We start from the raw sequence: 22,120 nt of genomic DNA, 5'->3' as shown, positions 1-22,120 counted from the left end.
TTCTTTCGTTTTTCTCTGCAGTCAAAAGCATAAATATTGTTGTTGTTGCCACACATTCTCGATCAGCTTAAAGCATTTATCCTCGCCCTGTCTCTCTCTGATGCTCTCTGCAGCTGGGCTACAGCTGTAAGGCCTGAATGTAGCCAGATGCAAATACGTTCGGGGCGCCCAATGTGGCGGCAATAATTTCAAGATTGATGACCGGCGTAGTTCAGTTAACGGCAACGATCGACAGATCCGCTGAACGGGGCGATCAACCATTTGTAGCAGCAGCAACAGAAGCAGCCGCAGTCTTTGCATAAATAATAATAGACTTGTAGGCCAATTGTGCTAACATGGCTGGTGGTTAGCGTAATAATTCATTGGCCCCACGATGGGGCCATCATTAGGCAGTCAAAACGGCTACTGAATTTGTGATCGAGCAGCCAAAAAAAAAAAACGAAAAAAAAAGAAAAAGAAAGAAAACAAAACCGTCTATCGTTGATTGTCTATCGTCTATCGCCTATCGTCGATCGATTTGTGAGAGGTTGCACCTGTGCAAATCTTTCGCTTGGCAAATTGGGGCGTACTCGTTGCCGATCTTGATAATCAACATTAATTGTGAATCAATGAATGCACGCCTTGGCCAACGGGGGGCGGCTCAGCAATCCGTCGAGACTGTGGTGCCTGCGACTGAGATTTCCCCAAGATAATTGGCTCAAATGTGCGCAAAACGCGTTGCCAAGTTTGTTTAAATAACCATTAATTAGTGCGCATAATTTGCTACAAAGATTCAAGATTAATTACAATTTAGAAGATATGAACGAAAAACAGCAGATCCTTTACCAATCTATGTATCATATATAAATACATGTATTTAAGAATAGTCATCGTTGTGACAACTATTGGAAAGTTTTTGTTGCCATAAATTAACTTGGCTAATTGCAGAAGCCAAACTGTAGATGGCGCTAGCAAGGAATTTTTAATTGCCGCCGGGACAAGGTAAATGATGGCTGGATACAACAAGCTATCATCTCCATATTAGAGATGGAAGCGCGCATTGAGTCATGTTCTCAAACACGACTAATCAATAATTATATATACAAATAAATAACAATTCATATATTTGATAGTATATATAGAATAAGTGTTCTTTTCTTAAGGATATTCTTAAGGATGGAGGGATGCATGATTTGAACATAATTATTACTTTACATATTTTGGTAGGTGAACTGTTTCTGTGATGTTGTTTTATTTTAGAAAAACAATTAAACTAGACATTTGATTTTTCTTTTTTATTTAAAAATCTCAAGTAAACACTGAAACATAAAAATCAGTGCTGCAAAATGAAATAGTCGTGTTTAGTCACGTGACCATCCCTAATGCATGCAGTAGACTCTGGACTCCATAGTGCAGACTCTGGAACGCTATCTATTTAATGATTCGGTTTTAATTCTAAAGCACTTCCTGTAATTATATGGTGAGTGAGTGAGACACACACTCAACTGTATATCGGGTAAATCGATGTTGGGCTTCTTTATGGGAAATTATTGCTATTTTTAATGCAAATGCGCTAATTACAAACACTGATAAGCGAACGGCTACCAAAGCCAGGCCAAATGCATTTATCAGGCATACCAAAGAGTGCATGGATTGGCCTAACCAATCTAGTTGGCCAGTGGAGTCTGTGCAGTTTTTGGATCGGAGCGGCGCCTTTGGTCACAAAACACCCGCGGCACAATGCCATGACAAAGTGGCACGCTTCCGCAATGTCGCCAGATCGGTTGCACAGCTCTCCCAGTTTGCCCCGTTCCCTAACCTAAAAAAAAAAATAAAACTGAAACTGAATTGATCTAGTTTCTTTATGGCCATGAAATGCTTCTGTGCGACGACAGCGACTATGAAATATGTGGCCATAGATATGCGTCTCGACAATATTCGAAGCTTGACTTGGACTTGGCTGAAGTTGGGACTTGGGCACTTGGGCTAATGCATTGGCAGCGCACATGATGAATTAGTTTTGATTAGACAAAGCACAAAGTGGAACTGAGCGTGTCTGGCATTTGTTCTTTTTCAATGTCACATAAATATACATGGGTTATCCTGCTTGGACTTTCGCCTGATCTTGGCATAATATTTCAGAGGTATTCAATTAGTCAAATGTCATACCTGCTGCGATACGCCACAATATTAATTGCAATGCGCTACCGAGAGCACTATCCACCAATTTTATTAATTTACCTTTTTGTGACTACCTTTCAGATATCTTTAAACTATTGAATTTCTTTTTAACCAATTATATCTTTAGGTTATTTGCTTTTAACTTTGTTTGCTTCTGTTCTTTTCGAAAAATGTTTTGCTTAAAAATTATGTTAAGTAAGGAAAATGAAGATTTGTTTTACTTTAAATTAACTTTTAAATGAAAATCAAAAGATTGATCAAAAAGTCGAGCACCAAATTGGAATAGTATTCATTGTAACATTCTAATACAGTTAAATCAAAAATACAGTGTCAGGAATTACTAACCGTAACATTTAAGACACTTGTTTTAAGTCCAATAATATTATAAATTATTGCAAATATATTCTAATAAAATTCGGATTTAATTTATTTTAAATAATATATCAATGAATTCCATATTTGTAGTAAAGATAGTTTATTAAACGTTACACTGCAGAAAGGTTTAAATATGGTCTTGTGGCTCAAACTATCTTTATTTTGGGGGTATCATTTTGAAGTCGTGCTTGTTGTTGTTGTTTGGGAAATGCATAATGAAATTGTGCCTTGTGTTGCATGTGGCATGCAAAGTTAACTTGGCAAATGCCAGCAATTCTATTCATTTACAAAATAAATCACTAACGGCAACTCATTAGCTGCTAAGCAAAGATATTAAGCCAAGGCCCAAAAGAGATTGCCTGCATGACATTTTTTTTTGAGGCTGGAAACCAGCCGGTTTCTCCTGGTTTACGCTGCTGCAATCGCCACTGTCTTCGGCTGTATTGGCAGAGACTCATCAGTGGCAGTGACTGGCGACACCTCGCATAGCGATATCGGCGGGGGGAAAAAAAAAACGTTGGAGTCCTCTGTGTTGGGTGGCTCTGTCCACATAAAATGCTGGAAAGTATTTTCACTCACATTGAACGACATATTTTTTTTGCGATCTCTTATCGCAGCAGTCGGTCATATTTTGGCGCTACCAAACGACAAGCTTTTCAAAAAACGGAAAAAAAAATATTGAAAAAATTGTCTCTTATCAAATCGAAATCAATTTTTGTGCGATCATATCTGCTGAATGGCATCTAGACACCTAAACAAGTCAAATTGCCGCACTTAAGACGACATCCGCACATGCCACTGCAACACAGTTCATCACCTGTTTTTTAGTCGAGGATTACTCGGGTGCACTCTCTCTCTATCCTCTCCCTCTCTCTGTGTCTCTGTCTCACTATGGGTTCGTAGAGCTCCTGACTCAAATAATTTTGTTTGCGCCTGTCATAAGCGTGGCCGTCTAACTGGGTAACTGGCCATTGGTAGCCACAGCTCGGGGCTCAAATTGTACCGCAAGCACACAAATCACAAACGCTACTCCAGAGTCTCAGCCTCAGCCTCAGTCTCAGCTGCAGCGAACTAAAAACTGCAAACAGCTACAGCTCTCTCAGCCCCACTCTTTGCCCGCCCAGCGATGATTGCTCGGCGCAGACAAGAATTTCTAGTTTCTCGCTTGCAGCGAAGTCGAACCTTAACTGTGGCAGGCCAAGTCGGTCCAGGCCAGGCCGGGCAATGCTAGGCTTCACCAGGCCAAGGAAGCTGCCGTGAAAGCATTTTGCATTTCGATACACTCGCTGTTGTGTAGTAACTAAACTGCGTAGTAAATTAGGCAACATTTTTTGATTTATTTAAGGCACCAAAAATACGCACAAATTTTTGAGAACGAATTTTTTCAATGTACTTGAGAAAATAGGGTTGCTTTTTAATATATTTAATTTTCATTCAATAAACTTTGTTTTGTTATGATTCGAGATAATTGAATAAAAATCTTAATAAGTGATAAGTTTAAGCAGTCTGTTGACTAAAATAAATATATAATATTCGTTGGTTTTATATTAATCGAATTTCTTAAGTAGTTAACTTAAGTTGAGCTATTTTTTAAATTAAAATGGGGAACTAGTTTGTGGCATATTTAGATAGCTTCTTTAGAAAAGATATATATATATGTTTTATGGAGCTGTAAGTGAAGTTTAAAAAACAAAATACTGGTTAATTTTAATATAATGAATTTGAATATATATATGACAAAAATAAAAGATAATAATAATAATACCCCTCATGAGGGGTGAGTTGCCCTTAATATCTACCAATTTGATTAGTAATGATTTACATTTTCTAACCAATCAAGTCAGCTTAAACATTTTTAGGGTATCTAGAAATCGTTGTTGACTTGAAGTTGCTTTCATTTCTCGGGCATTTTTACGATAGAATTGCGCTCATAACTTTGGCCAGGTAACGTCGCAGGTAACGTTGCGTCGGCTGCTCGTCTTTGCTTTGTTGGCTTCAACAAAACTGAAGAATTTCTGAACCGACATGCGCCTGTCTCTGTCGCTGACGCTGTCGCTGCCGGCTGTTGGGCAGCGGGGGTGGGTGGATGGTGGTGGTTGGGCGACTTTGGTGCGCGTGTGGCTGCCACTGGAGTGCAGCATCGTTTTGACTTTGGAACATTTCATTAGATTTGAGTGCCGGCATATATCGTCGATGTGGAGCTGCAGATGGAGATGGAGCTGAAGTTGGAGCTGTAGTTGGCGCTGGTCATCGTCTACAGCTTCAACTTTAGCTTTGGCTATTATTTTCAATTTTATTGCGCTTTTTATTAGCGCTGCATTTCATTGGTCATACCTGCAATATAGACAGAGCTTTATATGGCATAGATATGGCTGATTGAAATGTATGTTGCTGTAATTTATATGGGCCATAGTGAAAGACACGAAATAAATTTGAAATTTTTGTGGTTTATTTGTTCAAAAAGTTTGTGTTTGTTTTTTTTTTTTTGCCAAATTTGCATATTATTATTATTATCGCATTATATGTGTATGTATATTTTGAGTTTATATGGTAATATATATCGACACAAAATATAAACTTAGATCTAGGGATATATGTGTAAGTATCGTATAAGAATCGTTGATAGAAAAAACTGATACAGCTACAAGTTCAAGTGAGTTGATATACATACATACATACATGTATAGTACCGTTATGTATGTACATATATACGTATATACGTATATAGTGAAGGGCTATCCACCGATAGAACGAAACACTTAAACGCACTTAAAATTCTGATTTCTGAATGCTTAAGTTTAACACAGGGACAGTCTTTAAAAATTAGAGTTGAGAATTGAGAGATCTTATTGTTAGTCTTGAAATGTACTTGTACTCGTACGTTTAACTTTACTTCATGTGCACACTTAAAACATGGAAAAAACATTAATATTCGAATTAAGCTAAGTTGAATGTGATCAATGATCAATGATCATTTCGTTTAATTTTTTATTTTCGTTTTTTTTTTTAATTTAATTTTCTGTTCTATATGAAAAGCACACACATAAAATCAACTGCAATGCAACATTTATAAAAAAACTAAATTGCAAGCTGCAACATTTTTGAGCATTTTAACTAATTGTATTTGTATATGAACTATATATTTATTTACTCTCTCATTTAGCTACAAATAATTTTTAGCTAGCTAAGAATGCATCAATAAATACATTTATCCAAATTGTTCACTTTTGAAATTTACACAATATACATACATATATTCAAATACGTGTATATATATATATGTATGGAAGAAAAACTGTCCATAAGCAACATCAATAAATAATTTTATATGTATATGCATAAATGGTTATATAATTTGTAGTTTCTTAGCACTTTTTTGTTTTGTTTTGTTTTGTTTGTTTAATACACAAGAATTAATTATTTTGACATTGAACCATGCATCGAATAAACAATATAAATCACAACGTTTTTAATTTCAAATTTTAATTATTTTTTATGATTTTTAGTTTTCTGTTTTTTTTTTTCTGTTTTTAGTTTTTGGTTTTTTTTTTTGTTTGTTTTTTGTGCAAACATTTTTGATTTTCTCTTCAGCTCGTTTCTAAAAATGTTTCAGCTCACGGTACATTTCTAAATTTTTTTTTTTATTAGATGGCACATAAGTTTCACACATTTAAATTTCATTTTAATATATTTAATTTTTTTCTGTTGAAGGCTCGTTTCGACCTGTTTTCATTTTCCATCAGTTTGTACATGTAAGACATCAAAATTGTTTTTGTTTTTCATTATTTTTATTGAATATGCACTCCGAGAAATACTCTATACTAAATACCGATTCCTTATAGAAATATACGCCGAAGTTTTTGCTCCGTTCAAATCCTAAATCTAAGTTTGTGTCTCATACCAGCGGCTATGTAAAATATGCTCCGTATCAGGAATATTTTACGAGTAATTTTAAAATAGAGCACTTTGTAGCGCAAACCAATCGTTTCATTCGTTATTCAGCTATCGTTGCTTAAGTGGCACTAGAGTTCCATGTAGTTTCTAATTTTTAACCAACTAGTTTGTTCGTTAGAATCTTAAGGCTAAATGATTCGCTCGGCTCAAGACTGAGTTAGCTGCTCAAATATACACATATTTGTATATGTATATGTGGGATAAATGGTTGTTTAGAACTGAAAATTAAATTGAGTATGTTTTTTTTTCTTCTAAATAATAAATGAATAAAGAAAAATAAACAAATAAATGTTTTTCAAAATTGTTATATATTTTCGAAAATGAAATAAGCTAATTATAAAAAATGTTTTCAACTTAGGTGTAAAGCAATTTTAAACTAAGAAAACTAAAAAAGATATCGTCTATATATATATATATATATATATACATTTTTGTCATATACAAAAACATAATTAAAATGAATGTTTAAATTAGATTTAGATTTTTTGTTGCCGTTGATTTCGAATCAATTAAGGAAGTACAAGGGGCATTTTCAACACGTGATTCACATTGTAATTTATAATTAATCGATTAATTATAATAATTTGTTGCACAATTATTTGTTCCTTACTTAACACACATTCAACTTAAGCTCTGAAACTTATGACATGCACAAAAATGGCTGCTTTTAATTAACTCTTATTCTTATATCAAAAATGATATGCTAACGTTTTTTTATTTTTATTTTCATCTTAACCTTGTTTTAATAGGTGTGCGAGTGTGTGTATTGTTTTGTGTGTGTATGTGTGTTAAAACCTAAATACTAAGATGCTAAATAAGTTAATAATAGACTTTAAAATGCTTAACTGCAATAAATTAGTTTCTTGTGTTAGATTTTTGTGTTTTGTTTTCTCTCTTTTTTTGTTTTTGTATTTTCTTTTAAAATGAACATTAGCTATGCAAAGTTGAAAAAGATTTTAATTGTATTAAAAATTAACTCTTTTATATTTGTTTTTAGTTATAAGAAATTAAAATTAATAATTATTACACATGAGATCACAGTATTAGAGACATAAGTTAAATATTTGTAAATATTACGATTAATTATTTTGTTTTTAAATATTTTTTAATTTTTCTTTTAGACTTTGTTGGGTTAGTAACTTTGTTTTGTTTTGTTTTGTTTTGTATTTTAGTGCGGCTGCTTGAGTTTTTTTTTTGTTTTTGTTCATAGGCTATGTTTTACATATATGTCTTGCGTAGATGTTGCTGCTAGCACAACCCAAAAATTACGGCTACAACATGCTAACTAAATTAGCTAATTATTTGTGTTTTGTATATTTTAGTTGTTCTTGTATTTGTTATGTTTTAAATTCAGCATCAGCGATTGATTCCTGCTTGGATAAATGATGGTTAAATATATCGGCATATTTAACACTTATTGTATCTGCTTGCAATTTAAAGGCATTGACTTTGCGAATCCTCGCTATCTAGCACATAGTGAAACTGCAATGGACTCAGTTTTGGGGACAGTGTGCCATAATCGGAGGTCAACGTCAGATCAAATGGCAATGGACTCCCATCAATGTCAATGGCCAGGCTCAGATCGAGGCCCAGCTCATAGGCGGTCGTCCTGGAATCAATCGATGACGTTGAGTTCTCGGCGGCCTACATGCTGGTCGCACTCGATGTAACGATGGCCAAATCGGCGGCATGCAGCAAATGATGGTGTTGATATTGTTGATGTTGTTGCTGATGTTGCTGTTGTTGCTGTTGTTGTTGCTGCTGCTGCTGTTGCTGCTGTTGCAATTGTTGTTGCTGTGCGGCGGCTGCTGCTGCTTGTTGTTGTTGCTGCTGCTGTTGTTGCTGATGCTGCTCGCGACTTAGTTTCGACTCTTTCTTAATGCGTTGCTTTAGATGGACCTTGGCATGTCGCTTCTTCTCATCGGATCTCGCAAATTTCCGGCCACAGATGTCGCAGCTGAAGGGCTTCTCGCCGGTGTGGGTGCGTATGTGGGTGGTCAAATGATCGCTGCGACTAAAGCTCCGCATGCAGATGCGACACTGGAATGGCTTCTGTCCCGTATGGATGCGTATGTGACGCGTTAGTTCGTCCGAGCGCGAGAAGCGCCGATCGCAGTTCTCCACAGGACACGCATAGGGACGCTCATGTACGGGAGTTTTACTTGGGCGATTGGGATATTTGCGTGGCTTGACGGGCACCAGTTTTAACGGCACACTGCTCTGCTGATAGACTTGGGAGAGTATCTCATGGCCCTTGCTCGTCGATGGACTATACTCGGCCAGCTGTACGGCAGCAGCAGCTGCAGCGGCAGCAGCAGCCGCTGAAGCACTTGAATAACCCGTGCCATTTGATCCTGGCTGCATATCGGTATAGTTTTCCTGCTTGGGTATGAGTACACCCAGCGCTGCATTGCTGGAGCTTGCCGAGGAGGTGGGTCCCGGCAACACTAGCGTTTGCTGTTGTTGCTGCTGCTGCTGTTGTTGTTGTTGCTGTTGTTGCTGCTGTTGCTGTTGTACAACAGCTGCGGCAGCTGCATAATCGGCTGGCGTATCTAGCCACTGATATTTGGGTGTGCCAACAGATAACTGCGAACGCACAGCATATTGTTGTTGCTGCTGCTGCAGTTGATCGTGGCTGCTCTGCAGCTCGGCGAGACTGGCAAAGCCCGCTGTTGAGACTGTTGCTCCGGAGTATGTTGGTGGTGCCTGCTTCAGCAGCAGTGGCGTACAATCCATGCTCAGGCCGAGCAGCTCGGCGTGCTGAGCAGCAGCGACGGCCGCACGCCCATCATCATATGGCGAGGGCGTTGGACCAGCAGCCTGCTGTTGTTGTTGTTGCTGCTGCTGCTGTTGTTGTTGTTGCACGGCGTAGTGGGCGGGCAGACTGAACATGGGCGGCTGGAATAGTGACTTGTCTGGACTGGGTAAACCCCAACTGTTGCCCAGACTATTCGATGGGGGAGACATTGGTCCTGGGAGTACGCTCAGCTGTGGTGATGACAATTGTTGCTGCTGCTGTTGCTGTTGCTGTTGTAGTTGCTGTGCGGCGCTCATGTTGTTGCTGTTGTTGTTGCCTGTGGTGGTGAAAATGCCGCGATATGAGATTTTGCCAGGCAGTTGTTGGTGTTGTTGTTGTAGTGCATGTTGTTGATAGTGTTGCTGTTGTTGTTGGTGTTGCTGTTGTTGCTGCTGTTGTTGTAGGTGTTGTTGTTGTTGTTGTTGCTGCTGCTGTTGGTGTTGCTGTTGTTGGTGTTGTTGCTGATGTTGTTGGTGACTGTGATGGTGGTGATGATGATGATGGTGATGGTGTGGCAATTGTTGTTGTTGGTGTAGTATTTGGTGTTGTTGTTGTTGTAGTTGGTATTGTTGTTGGTGTTGCGGCGAGCTCAAATGCTGCTGCTGCTGCTGTTGATGACTGTGTTGACAGTGGCTGTTGTTGTTGTTGCTGTTGTGATGCAGCTGTTGTTGTTGTTGTTGTTGTGAGTGTTGAGTGTTGTTGTTGTTACTGCTGCTGCCAGCAGCAGTTGTTGTTGATGCGGGCGAGCGAACGCTTTCAGTGTTGCTCGCATCGCTTGCTATTTGTTTGATTGTTGTTGTTGCTGTGGCGGTGGTTGTTGCTGTTGTTGATGTGCTTGTTGTGGATATTGTGTGGTGGCTGTTGTTGTTGTTGTTGTGTAGTGGGTACATGTTACAACTATTATTACTTGATTCTTCCTTGACAATAGACAAAGCGGGTGGCGTGCTGCGCTCCTCCTTCAATGGGCTGCACGAGGACAACACGGGACTGGCAACGGACACAACCTGCTGTTCCAGCGACAGATCCTCCGATTCAATTGAGCCTGCAATGAGTGAAAATAGATTTTGCTCAACGTTAGTCAACATTGTTTTTTTTTTTTTTTGGTTATCTGTTGTTGTAGCTTAGCTTTAAAGCTTGATAAAGTCTGCACTGTTTTTTGTTTCTTTTTCCCTGCATTTTTTGTTGTTGTGTCTGTTGTGGCTGATATCAATCACAGTTCGCTTGAATGGCCGTGGCATTGGAAGTAGTAAGTGTTATATGGGCTGCTGCTGTTGCAGCTGGGCGCGATTTGATTTCGCGGAAATCGAACGACACGGGAGGTCGGCATCATCGCTCATCGTTGCCGTTCAAGTTGCCGGCAGTTGCCGGCAGTTGCAGGCAGTGATGGGGCAAACACTCTCGTGCAAAACAATTCACATGCCACAAAACTCACGAGATGCGTTTTGGATGTGCAAATTATAATTAATTGTGAAAGTCGAAGATAGCAGAAAGGCATGACACTTTATAGTATCTATTTATAAATAAAGTATTGCAAATTTAAATTACTAAGGTTAAATGGTAAGGATGAAACCTCAAAATATTTCCTCTTGGGAAACTCCATAAAATGTGACCATGGATTTGAATATAGAAATGTGATCACGTGTATTGAAAGTCTCAACATATTATTTCATAATACATTAACGGTCGTCACATATAATTTATTGTGAAGTAAAAGGCTCAAATTATAATTTGTTTGCAAGTCACAAAAGATTTTTAAGTAACTATGGAGGTCAAATGACTAATAGTAATTTTTGCTTATGGCAAACTATATATATTATATAAATATATGTGGTATGAGTGGAGAGTGGATATCCAAAATGAATAGAAATATAGTGGATTTTAAAACGATATAAATAGAATGATCACATAAAGAACATCAAACTTATGTGAAGAATATTAAATGCAAGAATGTGTCTAGTAAACAACTCATGTTGCTAAAGTTCTCAACTATAATAAATGGAGTGGTTTGCTTATGATTTGTGTGGGGGTCTGCTTATCGTGCATTTTGTCACGTGACCTTCACTAGGCAGGCAAAAGTGTCGGCCAGAAGACTAATTACGCGGCTACCACTGGGCTCGCATACAGAGTTGGGACTGTGGACTGTGGACGGTTTTTCTTTTTGTTTTTTTCCTGTGACTTTTTGCTTTGGGACACAGGCACATCATGATGATCATTGCCGTAGTCATTAATGCCACAGCCGTTCGCTTTGGGTATTGATTGAGTTGCATAGCGCCTAATGTGCTGCGACATCAATCTCGACATGCGCTTGAATTCAGAGAATTTCTTTTTCTTTTTTTTTTTCTTTTTTTTTTTTTTTGCAGCCAGCCGATATCACAGAGCAGAGGAGCTACAATGCGGGGAGTTAGTCATGTGCAATATATTATTATTATATTTATTTATTGTGGACATAATTAATGCAGTCGTAAATAGTTTATTTTGGCAATTTGATAGCATTGTGGAGACAGTAGACAATGGAAAATTGGTCTATTTGCTGTCGCCCTTAACCCGCTGTTTGGCGTTTGGCGTTTGGCTAGTTGGGCATATGCATAACTCATCCAATTTGGACATAAGTCGACTGCCAAGTTTAGCGATTAAAAGCTGCTTTATCATTGCCAGCAGCCAACTAGAAAAGAAATACGCGTCTTCCAGCTTCTCACTTGCTCATGCAAATATTTTCTATTTTGTTGCTTTTTTCTGTGTATGTTCTTTATTTATTTGCGTTTCTTTATTTTTTTTTTTGGAAAATTGTTTGCCGACGATTTTTCTTGGGGTTTTGCGTGGGTTTGTCCCCTTGTCAGGCGACTGCGCCAAATTTATGAGTGACATTTTTTGGCGCGACTCGTCCAATTTTTAGATATTTCAGCTACTAAATGTATGCACATACTTATGTATACACACATATTTATGTATAATGCTTGTAGCTTAAATATGTATTTTATGCATTTTCAATTGGTCAACTTTTTAAACAAAATCTGAGCGCAAGAATTTTTCTTATTACTGCAAAAATGAAAAAGAAAAGAAAAGAAAAAAGAAATATGACGCGAGCAATTAAACTCAATTGTTTTTGATAGCGCTTGGAAAATCTAGTATACGTTATTTGCTTTGCCTTAATTCAATTAGAAATGTGTATGCGAGTGTTGTTATTTTTTTCTTTTCTTTTTCTTTTTTTTTTTTTTTTCATTTTGTGCATATGTCATGCGCCGTGCTATATGTAGTATTATATCGTTGATATCGTCTGGAGTCCGGCATCGTATCTCGAGCCGAGTAAATTGCGCTCGAAACATTGACACTGAACGGAAATGTTTAATACATATGCCAACAACACATTGCTGTTGTTGCTATTATGCATTATTATTATAGTTGTTGTTGTTGATTAATTAAGTGCTTTTTTCTTCTCATATTGTGCATTCTAGAAGATCCCTCGTTTTCTCTCTCTCTCTCTTTCTCTCGCTCTCTGTCGCTGTCAAGATATTTTTCTCGTAGCAATTGAGTTTATTTGCAATTAATAAATAATAATTTTATGGCTACGTATATTAATGAGTCCATATAGAGACGTAGCCATTAAATGTCAAATATTTGTTTAACTCATGTCGAAAAATAAGTAATAAAAAGCACATATATACATACTTATATATGTCAAGCTCTTCAGCGGCTCTTAACATGGCCCATAATTAAAGAAAAAAAATAAAAATAAAACCAAAAAATCCAAAAAAAAATTTCATTAAAATTGGTACTTGATATTTGAATGTTTGTTTTTTGATTTTGAACTTGTTTTCTGCGAAGAATGAGTGCCCAAGACAGACGAAGAAAAGAGAGTTAGGAAGAGAAGGGGCAATTGAAAGACTGCAGTTTGTTTGCTGGCTTTCTGGCCTCGGCTGATGCTGAGGCTGAGGCTGAGGCTGATTTATGTGGAGACTTAAGCCTGACAACGGATTAGTTGCATATTTAGAGTCTGTGCAGTCTTTGGGAGACTGCAACTGCAGCATGTGGCAGCTGCATCCATTAGCAGTGCTCAGATAAAGAAAGCCAAATGAAAAAAGTACACGTATCTCTGTTTCAGTGTTCCACTCGATACTCTAACGCTTAGGGTCTCCTAACTATACCAGGCTGTTGGGTGGAATATTCCACAAACATATGGAATTTAAATGGCATTTTCTGGGCTAAGAGAAAAAAACTTATGGCGACGCAATTGATATAAGAGTAAGTACTAAGAGTTCTAGTATGATGCTGATATTATGATTTTGATTCAGTTCTAGTTTTATAAACCATTTTCTCTTATCTAGCTTGTCTTTATGTCTTTTTAAATATATATGAGAAGAACTACCCTCAGCAAAGGTAATTCAACCTGCTGATCTGTATGATTTTGTTTCTGATCAAAATATATCTAAGCTATTTTTGTAGAACGAATCGTTGCAGGATTGCAGAAAGTTAGCTTTCTTCGGTGCAGACATATCTTTGATTCAGTCAAATCACGTGAAAATAGTTTTTATTGCTGCACCCCCTTCGAAATTCTGTCATCTCTGTGCCGCTTTACTTACCGGTTATTGGTGGTGGTTCCACCACTGTCGATGGCCCAAAGAATGAGGGTATATCGCTGGATGTGGTCACCGGCGTATTGAGATCACCGGGCAAGGCCTCAATCAGCTGTTTGGCCTCAACGGCCACGCCGTGCTCTGTGGCCGTAACGGGACTATGTTGGCTCGTATTCAGCAGGCTGAGATGCGATGCTGAGCTGCGTCCGCTGCTGGCGGCTGCTGCACTGCCGGCAATTGGCTGAGCAGCCACGTTACCTGGACTGCCCCCCTGTGTGGGTGTGGCTGTCTGATTGCGTGCACGCAGCACCGAGTTATTGTTATTGTTGCTGTTGTTGTTGTTGTTGTTGTTGTGATTGTGACTTGTTGCTGCTGCTGCTGTCGTGTAGTGCAGCAATGTTTGACCGCTGGTGCTGCTGCTGCTGGCAGCCGCAGATGAGCTGGCGCCGAGGCCGAGACCGACGCCACTGCCCCCGCCAAATTGTGCGGCACTCAGATAACTGGCTGCCGACGGGCTGCTGCTCTGCGCCGTGCTTGTCTTGAACAGGCACGTGTCGAAGCTCAGCACATTGAAATGGGCCGCAGCGGCCGATTCGGTTAGCAGGAATGCGTGATGCGTTGGCGCCACAAGGGTTTCAAGCCCTTCCATGATCATGGCCGCTGATGGAGTTCCAGGGGCTACGCCGCCTAATGAAAGCAATAAAAAAATGCAACAAAATGATTAGTCAACTTTTATTCAGATTGTGGAGTTTTTACAAATATATATGGAATATTTAAGCTATTTTGGCATTTTATTTTAAGTACATTTCTATGTTAAAGACATGCAGCTTATTTTAACTAAAATTTGTTTAATAATTTCTTGAAGATTTTTAAGATTCTCCGTGGAGATTTCGGAAAATTCAATTGATAGAAGAGATCATTAGGATAATCTAAAAAAAAAAAGTTCATTAAATCTTTCAGATCATTAGGATCCTAGATAAAAACATAATACTTGTTTGTGAAATAGATCTGTGGGGATAATCTCATATTAAGTTCGTTTTGCTTACAGATTAGTTAATATATTGCTTCCTAATGCTCGTGAAACTTTATAATAGTCACTAGCTGGCAATTAATTGCATTTTCACAGCTTCAACTTAATTAGGCACGTAAACCGATCGGTTTTAATACCACTTGATGCCAGTTTTTATACGTTATGACCTGTTAGTTAAAAAGCATAAAAAATTGCAGATTTAGAGTCTGTCGCAGCGGGTGGTGGCGGACCATCAAAAATCGAGCAAACCATAAATTTCAGGTCGATTTTCGGCCTGAATTTTAATTGATTTGCCATGACAGCTGTTCAATTGCATAACACGCAGCAGTTGACAACAATTTATGAACCACAAACAATTTAATTTGCCACAAATTGTCTGAGTAACATCTTGTTGTTGTTGTTGTTGTTGTCGTTGTTGCTGTTGTTGCTGTTGTTGTTGTAAGACTTTCGTTTTTAGCAGCTGCGACTGCGCCCACACTACTGTCCCGGCTAAGCAATTAAATTAAAATCGATTAAACGCTTAAGTGGACGCCAGTGAGAAGTAGAACATGTGGCTTTCCCACAGCTGCCCACCTCTCCAAGCAAGTGGGTCATATTGCATTGGGTCAAGCATTGACCTTACGCAATGGCCAACACCGCACAAAACATACATATTTATTTACAGAAAATGGCAGCAAATGCTTAAAGTTGCGCAAGCGCAATTAAAATCCGCTCATATACCATAAACTTGGCTTATAATTTGGCAAACACCGTTGATTTGACTGGCAACACAGACTGTCATCTCCAGTTACAGCTACACTGAGAGCTTATTCGTATTATGAACGTTGTCACAAGACGACGTAATACAAACATTTAAGCACATTTTTTTGGCATATAATAAAAGTGAACAAAAAGCATTATTGACTCGAACATGACAATGAATAACGGTTAAGATAACTAAACACACACAGACTCAAAAATATTGTGTATACCACATGTATACCACATCAAGAGTCTATCGAGTGAATTGTAAAAATTGTAATTAATAATTTATACAAATTCTAAAGGTGTATCTTAGCTGTAATTTGTATGTTTTCGTGGCAGATAAAAATAGCCAAGTTTTCTATAGTGCTGCAGCTATCTTTATCTAAGAAAATATTTGAAATTTATTTTGCTTCGATAAAATTATGTAATTTTAACATTTATTTTTGTTAATCATTTCCATCCGTTTTGAAAATGTGATTTGGTTCAGTGCATGTGGTCAACCGTAACTGAGTGAATCTTGTGGCAACTGTGGCGTCATCTTTGAGTGCCGTCTTGCGTCGCTTCGCGTCGCGTCGCTGTTCGACTTGACCGCGTTGATTTGCATTACAAGTGCACTCGTGTTGACAGGCAGCTATGCGCCAAAATAACTACCGTGCCGCTGCGTATCCGACAGTTGTCGGCTACCCCTTCACTTAACTCCCCGCTCCACCATCCTTGGCGGCGCACGGTGAGAGACACTACTCTTCATGCTGGTCTCCAGCAGCGTTTGCTGTTTTGGCACTTTTGCTTTTTTATTTACATTTGATTTCACGCATAATTTCCGTGGCAAAGTGCACTCGAGACGAGACGAGCAGCAGCAGCAGCAGCAGCAGAGGCAGCAATGAAATTACGTTGAAGCTGCAAGCATACACAGCTAGAGATACGAATACAGCTACAGCTAGAGGCACAAATACAGATACAGATACAGATACAGATACAGATACAGATACAGATACAGATACAGCTACAGCTATAGCTACAGATACATGGACAATGGCAGCGCGTGCTGTGGCTGCCTTTTGTTGTTGCTCCATTCATTCATAAAATTATGCGGCGCAGTCAATAATTTTTACAGTCGATCAAAGATTTGTATCTTCTGAATACGAGTGCCACATGAATCATTCACATCTCTCGAACCAGGTGTGTGTGTGTGTTTTTGTTTTGTTTTTGTTCGCTGCTCTGGGGCAAAACTCAACCGTGGCGAACTGGTCTGGTCTGGCCTGGCCCGGCCCGGCCTGGCCTGGCCTGGTGGCTTCTCAATCGCCAAGCTCTGATCTTGGCCAGCTCTCGGCATCAGCTTCTTCTTGTGCGCTTAATAACTTGGCTAACAATTGACACTCCCTTAAAAAAAACGACAAAACAAAAAAAAAAAGAAAAAATGAAGCGAAGCTGCTAACGTTCAAGATGTTGTTGTAGTCAATGTTGTTGTTTTTGCTGCTGCTGCTGTTGTTGTTGTTGTTGTTGTTGTTGTTGTAGCTGTTCGTGCCACAGACATTTACATTTTAAGTTAGCTTACAACAGTGCAGCTTGCCTAAGTCCTACTGTTTTCTTAGTTTGCCTTAATAGGAGTAGCTCTACTGGGTGATCTGCCGCTGCTCGGAGTAAACTCTTCTAAATAGCCTAAGATGCTTTGATAGCTTGTGTGGTTAACGAATCGAGGTCAAATTACGTTTTTTGTTTTTATTACAACTGTTTGCGATTTATAAGCTAAAAATGCATTTTAAAATAAAGCTTAACTGCGAATTTTTTTATTTTATTATTATTTTATTATTATTATTTTATTATCTTATAAATTACAAGTCAATTTAAACATTTTTTTAAATACCAATCTACTGCAATTTGAAATGTTTTCCCATTGAAAATATACTTTTCCCTAAGAAGTCTTGCTTATAAAATAAAATTTTACTAATTTACTAATTGATTTCATTCAGCAACCTTAGCTAGTGCTACCAAATTATATTTTAAGCTAATATTCAAGATGGACAAATAAAAAAATCTCTTATAACAGCAAATATTAATATTATAAAATTCATTTCTGTAACTCTAGTTCTTCTTAGTGAGTTAGCACTGCAGTAAAACTCATATATATATATATATATAGCAAACTCATATGTATAGTAAATCTTCTGTGTGTGTGATTGTGTCTGTTGCCTGTTTCTTTCACTCTGCATAATTTTGCATAGCATTTAGGTAGATGTAGTAGTCTCGATCTTAGTCGCCTTAGACAGATCGAGACGCGTTCAAGATATTTGCCATGAATGAATATTGGCACACAGCTTCAAGCCGTACAGCCCGATATGAGGAAGAAAGAAAGGCAGCAAGAAATAATAAAAATTGTTATGTTGATATTATTTTAATTAAGTTTTGCCAAACCGGTTGCTCATGTTGTTGTTGTTGTTGTATTGGCTGTTGTTGTTGTATTTGCTGTTGTTGTTGCAGTTGTGTGTCTGACTGGTTCCGTAGTTTCATTTGGAGTTCTGCTCTTCGAGTGTTAACAATTCGATAGATGGGCGCCAATTTGTTTAGCTTGGCAAGTGGACCAGCGAGATCTTGGGCCTGACCCACAGTTAAACAAAAAACACACACACGAACACACACACACATACACACACGTACACGCAGAAATTCAATGCATCTTTGGGTAAGTTTGTTGTTTTTGGGTATTTTCATGGAGACCTCATTGAGGATTAAGTTGCGACCTTAGCGTCTCTGGCTACTTAGCGGCTCCAAAAATAGCTGCAATTTGTTTTTTTAACGTCTATTATTTTATGTACATAGCGTTTACTATTTTATTGTTTTATATCGTTGTTGTCTTATGCTGACAGATTTGCATAAAGAGCTCTGAGATTTGATATCACACTAACCTTGAGCTGAAATACCATCAACGACAGCAATATCAATAGCAATAGCAATAGCAATATCAATAGCAATATCAATAGCAATAGCACAACACAGTTCCCATATTGCCAAGCAATTAACAACAACAAGAATTAAGTATTGGTCTTTGCTGGTTATTAACATAAAAAGAAATTGGAGAAACGCCTTGAGAGTGAGAGAGGCGGCGTCATTAGTCAAAATGCAAAAGACTTGCAGTAAAAGTATCTTTGGCAGCTACATAGCTACAAACATGCAACTCGCATGCGACACGGATGCAACACACACACACACACACACACACACATAAGCAGAGTGAGAGTGAGAGAGAAGAAGGTAGTGGCAGAGGCGCAACAACTGTGCATATCAGAGAGTTGGCAGTTGCAGGAGACAAAGACAAAGTCCATCATTCACGCAGCGGGCAGCAGACTCGGACAACTGAACCAGCCAACAAGTTAAGCAGTGCAACAACAGCAACAACAGCAACAACAGCAACAGCAACAGCAACAACAACAACAACCACAAAAACAACAGCAACATCAACATCAACATGGAAAATGTATCTTTTGGCCGACGCCGTCTTTGCATGCGTAACACTTTGTCACACTTTTCATGCCAACAGCTTCGACTGAGCATGTTGCTGTAGTTGGTCTTGTTGTTTTTGTTGCTGTTGTGTTTTTCTCATGAGAACAATTAATGAAAATAAACAGCCGCAGGCCTTACAGCAATATAAACAGCGTTAAGCAACAACAAAAACAACGCGGACGCGTTATACCCTATTAAAAATAACTGAATATGCAAAATGTAGCTTTTATATTTGTGGTATAAAATTAAGTTTCGGTTCTAAAATATTATGTCTGTAGCTGGTCAAAAAAGCTATTCAGACAGCTAATGTAAAATGGCCACAATAGATAGACACAAGAATTAAGAAAAAGTCAATTTATATGTTAAATATTCATAGTTAAGATTGTTAAAACATTTTATAACTTCTAATCAGTAATTTGGAATGGCTTCTCCCAGAGCGGAAAATAAATGTTTCTTTAAAATAATTATTATTGAAGAACAGATAATTGAGAAGGAATAATCAAATAAAAAGGTCCTGAGTAATTTCAAAATTGAACAAAATTTAATTTATTTATTTATATATCTAGAGTATATAATGTATTTATGATATTTGTGAAGAATATGAATATTTAACATATATATTCATTAATCATTTGTAATGTTTCACATATATAAAAAAAAAAAATAAAAATTTAGCTTCAGCAATATTTTGTGGTAATGTAATTTTTCTTTTAAATTTACAAAACGTAAATAAATTAAGAAAAAATCTTAACGACACATTATCGAATATAAAATCATAGTAAGCAATGTAAGTAATTGAAACATTCACCCACTTTAGCAGCATTACAGGGTATACATATGTAAAAACAACACGAAAAAAAGTATATTTTTGTAACATTTTAAAATCATATGTATTAGTGGGCACTTAGTTGTTGGGCGGGCCAATGGCTTTACTACTTGTTTGGCTTGGCAGCTTCAATCACAACCACAACCCCAAGAATATTACCCAGCAGCAGCACCACTAAATTGAGTGGCCAGTGGCTGCGGTGTCAAAGTGCCATTTGGCATGGCAAAGTGTTAAGCGACTCTTCGACGAGCCGTCGGTACTTTGTTTTGATGTCATAATTATTTGGTTAAATACACAAAAAAACATATACATATATATATATATATGTATCTGTATATGTATATGAATATCTATATATATATATATATATACATAAACCAAACAGAGGCAGCAATATGAAAACTGGGAAAATTGAAAAAAGACTTTGTTGTTGTCGCTGGACATGGGAGGCTGCGTGTAAATCATTTTGCTAATTGTTTTTCTTTTTATACACACTTTTCTTTTTCTTGGCCTCTGCATTTTGTTGCCTTTTAACGTCTTGTGCTTTGGGGCTGGGTTAGTTGTCCCAACACTTTTAGCGGCTGTTGGCGGCGTTCCTCCTAAGATGTGCCATTAAATTATATACAACAATTTGAGTTGTTGTTGTGTTTGTGTTTTTGTAGCCGCTCAAATTAAGCGCAAAGTGCAATGACAATAATTTAATTACAAAATTGCAATATATACAGCTGATGCGTATGATGATGCCCAGAAATATCGTACATAGTTGCAGGTATGGTTCTTTTCTCGATTTGTGTTTCTGTGATTTTGCTGCGCTGTTTAATAACCTGCACACAATTTTATTATGCGTTAAATGAATTTATGCATCATTCGCATCGTTTCAAAATGAGCAAAATTTTGGGATTTGCTCAAAAGAAAGCCCATTCAGGAAGAGATTTACTGAGATCAGTGGGAGCCGAAGAGTGGAAAGAATTTGATCATATTTTCATTTGGATTAGTGAAAGTGAAAAGATATTTTTTAGTTGAAATAAACATAATAAAATTGAACTGATATTAAGAAAAATGGCACAGGTTATCAAATAACTTATTTGCTGTCTAGTCTTTTTATATAATTCCGTTGAAAACAAGATTTTCTACTTGACATCAGATTTATTTAATGCTCGTTGATTTTGAATTAAAGCTGATATTTCAACTTTTTTTTCTCTGTTTCAAATAAATTAAGCTGACGGTGAAATACATAAATCAACCAGAAGCTTAAGTTCTGAATTAAAATCAATGACATTAGTTTGATTTGTTAATCAATATTATGGGCTTAGACACTTGCTCTTAAATTATTTAAATATATAGTAAATAAATTTATACGTCTCTTAAATACTCAATTATGTTTACCATATTTTTCGAGATTACTGTCTGACTTAAATAGCATAAAAACAAATTAGTTAAAAAAATTTACTATCTCAATTTCCAGTTCTATACTTAAATCGGTGAACTTTTTTTAATAAAAAATTTAATTCGCTTGTGTCAACAAAAAGTTATTTGCACAAATTAAAAATGTGACAAATATTTTTATTTATTTTATGACTTCCGCTAAACTAAAAATCAAATCTAAAGAGACGTATCTATAGATAGATAGCTCAACAGTATTTAAATATATGTATGTCTAATTTATATATTAAATTCACTAGTTAATCACCTGGATCGCAATGGCACGTGCTGAAGAATTCAAAGGTAGATTTCCCTTTAGTCTAGCGCAATCCTTTGGATTGCTGCCTCACTTACACACACACACACACACACACACAGACACGTGTACACACACAAACACACTGTGCACTTTTTCTTTTAAATGTTGCCACTTGCCACTGCCACTACGTAGAATCAATATACGAATTCAACGCAGAATGCCTAAGTTAACATCTTTTATCGTATGGCGGCCTTTAACTGTAATTGTGTATATTTTTTATATATATTTTGTGTATGCTTTATTTGCGCATACGTCACAGTCACCGTTTACTGCACGATTTTCATTCATTAACTTTTTGTTTGAACAGTGGGAGATGTTTCGTTAGTGAGGGTGGTTGGAGGGGGGCGGCGGGTGTTGAGGAGCAAAGCTTTCGCACAGCGGCCGTCGCCAAGTCTTGCAAAAATATCCTTTCACTCTCTTTCAC

At 37.4% G+C, this 22,120-nt stretch overlaps 1 protein-coding gene across 1 annotated transcript; it reads right to left on the bottom strand.

The window, feature by feature from the left end:
• Positions 1 to 7,666: 7,666 nt before the first annotated feature.
• LOC116805859 (dendritic arbor reduction protein 1) lies at positions 7,667 to 21,764 on the bottom strand. The gene is made up of 4 exons (XM_032740712.2): positions 21,646 to 21,764; positions 13,864 to 14,544; positions 8,305 to 10,328; positions 7,667 to 8,265 (listed from the first exon to the last, which is right to left on the bottom strand). Exons 2-4 carry the CDS (start codon positions 14,510 to 14,512, stop codon positions 8,134 to 8,136), a joined length of 2,805 nt encoding a protein of 934 aa, XP_032596603.1. The 5' UTR covers positions 14,513 to 14,544; positions 21,646 to 21,764; the 3' UTR covers positions 7,667 to 8,133.
• Between the last annotated feature and the right edge of the window lie 356 nt (positions 21,765 to 22,120).

This window comes from Drosophila grimshawi, unplaced genomic scaffold (assembly GCF_018153295.1).
Source record: "Drosophila grimshawi isolate 15287-2541.00 unplaced genomic scaffold, ASM1815329v1 contig_311, whole genome shotgun sequence".
Classification (NCBI taxonomy): Eukaryota; Metazoa; Arthropoda; class Insecta; order Diptera; family Drosophilidae; genus Drosophila; species Drosophila grimshawi.
Note: the sequence above shows the minus strand (reverse complement) of the source record. Positions and strands in the feature narration are given on the sequence as shown.

Bases quoted from the DNA above. Each gene is read 5' to 3' on its own strand.
- LOC116805859 (XM_032740712.2), bottom strand. From the start codon at position 14,512: ATGATCATGGAAGGGCTTGAAACCCTTGTGGCGCCAACGCATCACGCA. The intron at 10,329-13,863 runs GTAAGTAAAGCG...CACTCATTGCAG, and splicing joins GGAACCACCACCAATAACCG to GCTCAATTGAATCGGAGGAT. The intron at 8,266-8,304 runs GCAGCAGCAGCC...CAATTGCAACAG, and splicing joins AGCAGCAGCAACAACAACAA to CAGCAACAGCAGCAGCAGCA.